Source organism: Chiloscyllium punctatum, chromosome 6 (assembly GCF_047496795.1).
Source record: "Chiloscyllium punctatum isolate Juve2018m chromosome 6, sChiPun1.3, whole genome shotgun sequence".
Lineage (NCBI taxonomy): Eukaryota > Metazoa > Chordata > Chondrichthyes > Orectolobiformes > Hemiscylliidae > Chiloscyllium > Chiloscyllium punctatum.
The window spans coordinates 20,586,159-20,596,593 of NC_092744.1; the positions used below are offsets into that span (position 1 = coordinate 20,586,159).

At 40.7% G+C, this 10,435-nt stretch overlaps 1 protein-coding gene across 1 annotated transcript in view; it reads right to left on the reverse strand.

The window, feature by feature from the left end:
• Nucleotides 1-9,525, reverse strand: part of prkci (protein kinase C, iota) — a 146,246-nt gene extending 136,721 nt beyond the window's left edge. Inside the window, exon 1 of the mRNA XM_072572095.1 lies at nt 9,328-9,525. Within this exon, the coding sequence (XP_072428196.1) occupies nt 9,328-9,443 (116 nt within the window). The 5' untranslated portion in view covers nt 9,444-9,525. The remainder of the gene's footprint in view (nt 1-9,327) is intronic.
• Between the last annotated feature and the right edge of the window lie 910 nt (nt 9,526-10,435).

Consider the following 10,435-nt stretch of genomic DNA (forward strand, 5'->3'; position numbering starts at 1 on the left):
TTTCGGGCAAAAGCCCTTCATCAGGAAAGACTGGTCACTATTACTGATAACTTTTTACTCTAGATTTCTTTTAAATTCCTTAGATGGCATTCAAACTGGTCCTTAGACCCAGCCTCTGAACCAAGAGACTAGGACAAAAATCTTTTTGACTGTTCTGATCATCACAGATCACAATTGATCTGCATGATTAATTGCATTTATCCATCTTTGCCCCATCTCTCTTGATACCCTGCCTAAAAAATACTCAATTTAAATTTTCACGTGCATCAACCAGCATTCACATCCTTTTGTGCAGCAAGTTCCCAATTTCTGTCACTGCTTGTGTGAAAATGTCCTTCCTAATTTCACTCCAAAAGAACTGACTCTAATTTTAAGATTGTGAACTTCTCCATTCCATTAGCAGAGTGAAGCACTCATCGATATCTACTTTATCAAATTCTTTAGTTTGAAAACTTAGATAGTCTTCAAGTAAATACAAGAGAATACAATCTCTCCTCATCCTACATGTCTCAGTAGGCTAGAGTTTTTGGGAACTTAGAACAAAGGTGAATATATGAATCAAGGGTAAGATACAGATCAGTCATGACATAATTGAATGCAAAACATGTTTAAGTGCTAAGAGGTCTACTCTTGTTCACAGTACATTTCGATTAATTTCCAAAATCAAATAGATCCATTACCAAAAAAGTGAATCAAGTTACCTATGTAGGTTCAGACCAAAGCTCTGCAAATTTTATGCGTCACATTACCACACTCAATGTCACATGCTACTGAGAATAATAACAGGAGGCCTGCTCAATTTGTGGTTAAAGAACTGGTCTAGGAGGGAGGGCATAGACTTTGAGGAATTGTAACGGGTTCGAGAACAGGCAAGACCTATATAATGGAGTGCATCTTAATGGGCTGGGACTGATATCCTTGCAGGGGAATTTGTCAGTCCACGTAGAGTAAGTTTAAAATACCTTGTTAAAGGAATGGCAACAGGAAGACAATCAGATTGGAGGGAAGCAAAGTTGGTAACAGGAAGTCAAAAAGATGTTAGGGAGGCCAGAAGACTGGAGAAACAAAGCTGAGGACTGAGTGTACTTAGAAAGTGGAACGCTGTCAAAAAGGCAGGGCACTCTACCTGAATGCACACAAGGTAGATGACTCAAAGACCCACACAGAAATCCATGGTTACGATCTAATTGATATTAACTAGCTGCATGCTGACCAGGACTGGGGACTGAATATTCCAAGAGATTCAATGTTTAGGAAGGATACACAAGAAGAAAAAGGAAGTGGGGTTGCACTGATAAGGGATGGATAGAATCAGTACGGTAGTGAGGGAGGATATCAGATTGGAAGAACCAGGTGTGGAATCAGTTTGCATGGAACTAAGAAACAGCAAGGAGCAGACGACATTGTTCAGAGTTACTTATAGGCCATTAAATAATTGTGATAGTGTGGTATTAATCAGATGAAAAGTATACAACATGAACAATAGTTATCATGGGTGACTTCAATCTGCATATAGACCGGATAAACCAAGTTAGTGATAAAACTGTGGAGAACGGGTTTCTGGAATGAATTAGGCATGGTAATGTAGAACAGTTATGTTGAAGAATCCACTAGACATTATGTTATTTGTCATTTTAGATCTCGTATTATGTAATTATGTAATTAAAACGGGATAATTAATAATCATTTAAAAGAACCTTCAGAGCACAGTGAGCATATGATAGAATTGCACACTATTCTTTTTTAAAAAGCGAGGTAGTTCATTCTCCAGCAAGGGTGTTAAACTTCAAAAGAGAAATTCTGAAAGCATGAAACACAAATTGGCTGAGGTGAACTAAGAAAACACATTCAAAGGCATGACTCTATTATAGGCAATGGGTAGCCTTTAAAGAACTATTTCATGACTTGGTGGAGCTCTTCATTCCTTCAAGATGCAAACACTCGAAAAGATCAGTAAACTGTAGCTAACGAAGGAAATTCAGGATTGCACAAGATTAAAAGAAAAGGCCTATAAGAACAATAACTACTAGGGTTAGATGGTTCATCAAATACAAAGGAGGACTAATAAACTGATAAGGACAGGCAGAACAGAATATGAAGGCAATCCAGCAAAAACACAAAAATATACCATAGAAACTTCCACAGATAATCAAAAATGAAATGTCTGGCAATAACTAATTTGGGAGAAATTGAGGACTTGCTGGAGGTCAGAGTCAAGAGTGTGATGTTAGAAAAGCACAGCAGGTCAGGTAGCATCCGAGGAGCAGGAGAATCAACGTTTCAGGCATAAGCCCTTCATCAGGAATGAGGCCTGTGGGCCAGGGCGCTGAGACATAAACTGGGGGGGGGGGGGGGGGGCTGATTGTTGAAGGAAGTGCTGGGGAATGTGGGGCTACTTGCTGGAGGAAGAGCTGTAGAGAAAATGATGCATTGATTATCTTCAAAAATTCTATAAATTCTGGAATCATTCCTGCGAGTTGGAAAGTGGTAAATATTACCCCACTATTTAAGCCATAAGCAAAACAGGGAACTACAAACTTGTTTGTGCTATATCAGTATTAGGGAAAAATGATAGAATTTATTATAAAGGATGGGATAAATAGGTACCAGGTTGACAATTATCTGATTGGACATTGCATGGATTTGTGAATGAGAAATCATGTTATAGTACACAAACTTTGAGGTTTTTGTTTGAAGTACTGACGAACAAAATTGATAAAGGACAGCCAACTGACATTGTCAAAAGCCTTCCAAAAATCCAAGTATACAAAGTCCTATACAGAAAGCAGGTTAGAAAAGTTACAGCACGTACTATAGAAGAAAGTGAACTGGCATGAATTACTGATAGCAAACAGACAAAAAAAAAGGAACAAATTGGTCATTTTCACACTGGCAACCTAAGACTGACAGGTTGGTGCAATAATCAGTACTTCGGTCCCCACTGTTAACAATAGATGATTGAATTGGAACCAAATATAATATTTCTAAATTTGCAAATGACATAAAAGGACGTGGAAACCTATATTGTGAAGAAAAATTGTTGGACAGGCAGAGTGAATGAGCTAGAGATCGCTGATGGAACAGAATGTGGAAAAGTGTGATGTTATCCACTATTTCAAAGAAAAGTAGAAATGCAGAGTATTTCTTAAATGGAAAAGGTTCAACAGTGTAGTTGCATAAAGGGACCTTGTTGCCCCTGTCAATAAGTCACTGGTAGCTAATATGCAGATACTGCAAGGCTATTTGGAAAGCTAACAAAATATTAGTGTGCAGTTTTAGTCTCCTTATCCTGCCTGAGGACTGTCAAAGCTTAGTCTTCGAGCATGCTTAGGAGATATATAGATTGACATATTTCTGATTTGATTCAGTTGGATACATGTTCATGGAGATTAGGTGGGCAAAAGGCATTGAAATGGTCAGTGATGATTGTATTAAATAGTAGGGCAGACCCATAAGACCGAATGACATATTCCTGATGGCATATTTGAATTCCTTTACCCTTTAGGTTCTTTTGTTTTATTCTTTTTTTATTACTTATTGTAGTTTATGCACTAGCTTTTGTAATTTAAGAGCAGACAATATTCAATGTTCTTAGGTAGATGTTACCAAAGATAACATTAGTATTTCAAAGTGTCGTGGATCATATCAATTGCTGTTCAGCACACTGCTCCTTTAAAAATTCACATGACATCAGCTTCATAACTTGTAGCTTTATATTCCATTATGTTTGATAACAAGTCACCATTAATTAGAATGTTTGTCAAATATTAGGTTGGAACCCTTTTTCAAAAATGTATTTTATTTACTTTTCTAACCAGACCCTAGTAATTCAACAATGCAGTCATATGCAAATGGATAGCTGCCAGCCTTTCATACCATCACAATCAAGTCTGATCCTGTCCTCACCTAGAATGCAATATACACACTTCAAAATGACTAAACAGCAATACCAAGCAAGAATTCTGACTGATTATCCCCACTCTAATAAAGGAGCTCCTAAATCAAGTAGATCTCAAAACAGCATCGATCATGCAAGTCAGCAAAGACCAAAGATTCAAACTCCTTCCTTGTTGTTAATATTTTGTACTAAATATCACAAAACATACAATATCCTATCAGACAATTCTCCAGGAACAGATACACAGATCAGTATTCGATAGATATCACAGACTCCACTGCTGATTTGTGGAAACATTGTGGGGTTTATGTTCGACTCACTTATGTACTGCACAATACTGGCAAAAGGTACTTAAGGAAAATATACTACTTCTAAGCTGAGCAATAATTTCACAATGTTTTTAATTTATCATGCAAACTGTTTTGCAGCACAACCATCAGTATTTCAGTATTCAGACAACTAAAAATTCTGGCTGTAGACATAACCCAAGTATGGTGGACAATAGAAGAAAAAGTCAGCATTTGAAAAGATGTTTTTTTTTCATGGATGGCATAAAATCATGAGCCAGAGTAATAGGCACAAAAAGACACCTTTTGACCCAACGTGTCCATGCTGGTAACCAGGCACTTATCAACTCTAATCCCATTTTCCAACACTTGGCCTGTGAGCTTGTATGCTATGCCACTTCAAGTGTTCATTGAAATAACCAGGTGTTGTAATGGTTTCTTCCTCTACCATTCTTTCAGACACAGAGTTCCAGACACCCACCACACTCTGGTTGACTTAAATATTCCTTAAATAGCCTATAAAATCCTGTCCTGACCCTTAAAATCAATGGCCATTGGTTCAATTTGCCATATACATGCAGTTACTTCAAATTTGTGAATCCAAGACTTGCAACAATGTTTAGTTACATCAAGATGGGCGGCATAGTGGCGCAGTGGTTAGCACTGCTGCCTCACAGCGCCAGAGACCAGGGTTCAATTCCCGTCTCGGGCAACGGTCTGTGTGGAGTTTGCACATTCTCCCAGTGTCTGCGTGGGTTTCCTCCGGGTGCACTGGTTTCCTCCCACAGTCCAAAGATGTGCAGGTTAGGTGAACTGGCCATGCTAAATTGCCCATAGTGTTAGGTGAAGAGGTAAACATAGGGGAAATGGGTCTGGGTGGGTTGCTATTCGGAGGGTCGGTGTGGACTTATTGGGCCGAAGGGCCTGTTTCCACACTAAGTAATCTAATCTAATCTCCAGTTATAATTCACAGTGATTTTGACTCTTGGCAAAGTATGCAGCTCTCAATTCACCTGTAAGTAAAATCTGGACAATATCACAGGATAAGACGCTATAGCCAGTATATCTCCTCCTTTGACCCAGTATCCAATTCTTTTTAAGTCTCATTTCCGCAGCAACACAAGATGTCGTGATATAAGTTGCTATATAATTATGAGTGACATACAGCATACGTTTAATGCTATATTAATCAAATCTCATTTTGATGATAACACTTGAAGATTACCTCAGAGTACAATGGGACATTGATCAGATGTGCTCAGGAATGCCAGATGGAGTTTAATCTAAATAAATGTGAGGTAGTACATTTTGGTAGGGCAAATCAGAGCAGGATTTAGTCAGTTAATGGGAAGGTCCCAAGGAGTGATGCAGTACAAAGAGACCTTTGAATACAGGTTTATAGTTCCTTGAAAATGGATTCGCAGGTAGATAGGGTAGTGAAGAAGGCTTTGATATGCTTGCTTTTATCGGTCAGTGTACTAAATGTAGGTCATGCTGCATCTGCACAGGACATTGGTTAGGCCACTTCTGGAATATTGTGTTCAATTCTGGTCTTCCTGCTATAGGAAAGATGTCATTAAACTTGAAAAGGGTTCAGAAAAGATTTACAAGAATGTTGTCAGAGTTAGAGAGTTTGAACTATAGGGGGAAGCTGAATAGGCTGAGGCTGTTTTCCTGGAACATCAGAGACTGAAGGCTCAACCTTATAGAAGGGGTTTATAAAATCATGAGGGGACTGGATAGAGTGAATAGTCAAAGTCTTTTCCTTACAGTTGAGGGGTCCAAAGCTAGAGGGCATAGGTTTAAGGTGAGAGGAGAGAGATTTAACAGGGACCTAAGAGGCAACTTTTTCACACGGACAGTGGTGTGTCTATGGAATGAACTGCCAGAGGAAGTGGAGGAGGCTGGTACAGTTACAATACTTAAAAGGTATCTGAATGGGTTAATGAATAGAAAAGGTTTAAAGGGCTATGGGCCAAATGCTGGCAAATGGGACTAAATTAATATCGGATATCTGGTCAACATGGATAAGTTGGACCAAAGGACCTGTTTCTGTGCTGCACATCTCTATGGCTCAATGAAACCACAGATCCTCCAATCACTATTAGCAAAGTTCTGCTCAAAAGTCAAAGCAATACAAAGATGTCAACAATTGATCAAATTTTCCATGACAGTTCAGTCAGCACAAAATCTTACAAAGATGTTCTTTGTGGACCTCATTAGTTATTAAACAGTACAAAATTGTCAAGTTTTACAGTTGAATCTGCTCAAAGAATCGGCAACATGTCATTTCCAAAACTAAAGATAGGTGGATATGTATTGCATCATAACATTCTTGATCTCAGGCTTCCCAAACTAATCAAATATTTTTGAAGCACAGTAACTTGATGAGATCTTTTGCGGTCCTAATGGACACATTAGTTGAGAAATGACACTCCTCTAAAACATAAGTGTTACATCATCTGATTTAGACAAAATTATTCCATAATATGATCTTCCATTTACCTCAGACAGACAATCAGCTAACTGCGACTCAATGGACACTCTCATAGCAGTCTGCCATGGTAGCTTCAAATTTCACTTCAAAATTGTAACTACACAAGGTAGGTTGACAATGGTCGTACAGCTGTTAGATGACATTTTGGAGATGGGATGGTAACCTGAGCAACCCATATTTGTAGCTGTAAAAGTTTAGCTGGTCAAGTTATTAAGGTGTAAGAGTTACTGTACCTTTAAGAGAGATGAAAAGCTAGCAAGGACTTAGAGAGGCACAGAGCGTCCAGAACAAAGTAATGCTTGGTCAGAACAGCTGGCATTGAGACAATGAGACAAAAACAAATTTAAATTTGGCCAATTAGTTTAAATTATGCCCCAAGATACCAAATTCCAATCATGTTTGAACTTTGACAATATTATAACTAATGAAACGATCCGATGTTTTGGGGTATAAGTATCAGACAGTTTGAACAGTTAAATCAAAGCAGCAAAGAACTGTCAAGCACCAACAACTAGAGAGAGAGACTGCTTGCAGAAATATCTGCTCTCTTAAAGGAACCTTTATCTATCAATGACCTGTGAAAGAGAATCCCGAAGAAGGAGAAAAGAACACAGAACAAAATCTACAGAGGACACTTGGCAAGCTGACTTGCTTTGAAATGTGATTATATCTTTTGCAAATCGTAATCGGGATATTTATCACACCAGCATTGTAGAGGGGAAGGTAAAAGATAGGTTTAGAGAAAGGAGTTGTACATAGTTGCTAGTTAATTATTCTCAATAACTTCAAAATATAAAGTTGTTAATTTTGCTTTAAATAGTGATTTTTGGAATAGTTCTTTGCCTCTTGAATTTTAACAGATTATAGCACTGTGTGAATCTTAGCTGTGTGGCTGGTTTAAATTAGCAGAACGGTTTACCCGGTGACGTAACAGTCACTATTTCACTGAAAAGGCACTGGAGCGCAGTAGAGGTGCACCAGATCCCTGGGAGGGCAGAACTGTTTGATGACAGCACTTCCCAAATTAGGGGGTGAGGACACCACAGGACTGTGCAGTTAAGTAGTAAGGGTCATAGCCTCAAAGGATGTAATGGCAATTCCCCATGTCCTACTCTCTCAAATCATTCCCAACCTCAACATTCCCCACCCACAGATTACTCTGCTCACCCTGTGGTTGCAACAGTTTGAGCCTTGAAATTAGTTCACAACTGACAAAAGTTTGGAAAGTAGGGTCTTCTAAGATGACTGGGTCTGTAATCTCCAGCGTTTTAAAGGATAAGGAATGACCATATTGAAACAGATTGTATAAAGATCGTCCCCTTGACTAGAATGCCTAAATCCAGGGAACATAACCTGGTAGGTCATTTAAGGTCAAGATGAGGAGGAATTTCTTCACCCAAAGGATGGGTGATCTTTGGAACTGTCTACCCCATATGGCTGTGAAAGTTCAGTCATTGAGCATGTTGAGGATTGTAATCGATATGATTTCTGGAGATTACTGGCATCAAGTGGCGGCACGGTGGCACAGTGGTTAGCACTGCTGCCTCACAGCGCCAGAGACCCAGGTTCAATTCCCGCCTCAGGCGATTCTCTGCGTGGAGTTTGCACATTCTCCCCGTGTCTGCGTGGGTTTCCTCCGGGTGCTCCGGTTTGCTCCCACACTCCAAAGATGTGCAGGTCAGGTGAATTGGCCATGCTAAATTGCCTGTAGTATTAGGTAAGGGGTAAATGTAAGGGTATGGGTGGGTTGCGCTTCGGCGGGGCGGTGTGGACTTGTTGGGCCGAAGGGCCTGTTTCCACACTGTAAGTAATCTAATCTAATCTAAAAAAGTATTAGCAATAATGTGGGAAAATATCACTGACGTAGACAATCAGCCTTAATCGCATTGAGAGACATAGCAGACTTGATTTCTGCTCTTATGTCTCATGGGTTAATAAACATCACTAGAATCAGTCATCTGGCCAGCTTTGATAGGTGTGGGAATATGCTGTGTGCAAATTTGCTGCCACATTTCCTTCAATATACAAGCGGCCCAAGTAAGGCATTTCATTGGCTACATGGCACTTTGGGGCAACCAGAAGATGGCTTGATGAATGAACGTAAACACTTTCAAGCAGTCAGATTTCTTTCGCTTTTGGATCCTTTTGCCCCTTTACTATTACCCACAAAGGCTCTCCTTCCGATAATTCCTCTGGCCTTCGTCCTGGATCTACGGTTCAGAGATCTCCAACACCTCCTCAAAAAAAAGGCAATCCTCATCCTCCTCAATCAAATAACTTCCCCTACTTTCAGTTTCCCACCAAACTTCCCCAGCCCCCAAACACAGCTCCCCTCAACCATCGCACCAGCTCCCCTGTCGTGCCCACACAACCTCCCAGCTCCCCTCTATCTCCTACCCAAACTCACAGCTTCCTCCAGCTCTACTCCCCTTTCTTACTTCCATCTCCGCACCACCTTCCCTCCCCCCTACCCCAACTCACAGCTCTCCAACTCTTCCCCCATTCTCGCCCACATCCTCCACCTCCCAACTCTCCGCCACAAACCGCCTCCTGCCCTCCACACCACGATCCCACCAAAGGAAAGGTTCTCCTGCCCGGGGGGGGGGGGGGCACTCTGCTCGTCCGGCCGTGTTTCTCGCCCTTACCCTTTGTAATAGGCTTTCATCCGGACCTGATGGTGATTCTCCGCCGTGTAAGACATCATACTGTCCCTATTTGTAGGCATCTCCCTATCGGAGCTCCGCAGAGTTGCCGCTCTCATATGGCTGTCCGGCCGTTCACCTCAAACCTTCCTCGCGCCGCTTCAATCGCTCGCTCGAGCTCACCCGGCCCGACCAACAGACAACCGCTGCGCGCGCAGCGTCGACCACCACCAAATAAATGAAAGGACGGGTGGGGGCGGAGAAATAACATACCCCAATATCATTGCAAAGCACTCTTCACAACCATCTCTTTGACAGCATTAGTATCATACTTTGAAGAGAGTTTTGCTTCAAATTTCATCTCAAGATTTATATTTCTGTCATAATTATTTGAAGTTGTATGATTTGTTTATCGTCCTACCCTACGTTTTCACTTTGGATTGGTCTCATTCCCCACCCCCAAAATTCTGCGTCATCCATCAAAAACGTAACGTTAACGCATGAGCATCCATTGGAACTCTGGGATTTGTAGTCCGGTACATCTGTTGTGATTTGGTGTTCCATCTGGGTTGTCAGGTGTGTCTATTCGATAAAAAGGTATAGAACCAAAACGATCCCCTGCTCGTACATTCACTTGTATTTTCTTCAGTTTTTGTTTGCAAGAGAGTTCACTTCCTACTTTCAAAATGTATTTCTCCACATGTATTTTCTAATGTAGATTTGAAAGTATTTGGGACTTTTTAGGACATTTTGGGAAGTAGAGATGTCTTATAAATCCACGTTTTTATTGAATTGTTCATAGAATCATAGAAGCACAGAAACAGACCCTTCAATCCAACTCATTCATGCTGACCAGATATCCTAAATTAGTGTCAAAGAGTATGGTGATGGAAAAGCACAGCTGGTCAGGCAGCATCCAAGGAATAGGAGAATCAACATTTTGAGCATAAGCTCTTCATCAGGAACAAGGGGATGCCCAAGGGGGCTGAGAGATAAATTGGAGCGGGTTCGAGCCATATATCTCTCAGCCCCCTTTGGCCTCCCCCTCATTTCTAATGAAGAGCTTATGCTCGAAACATCAATTGTCCTACTCCTCAGATGCTGCCTGACC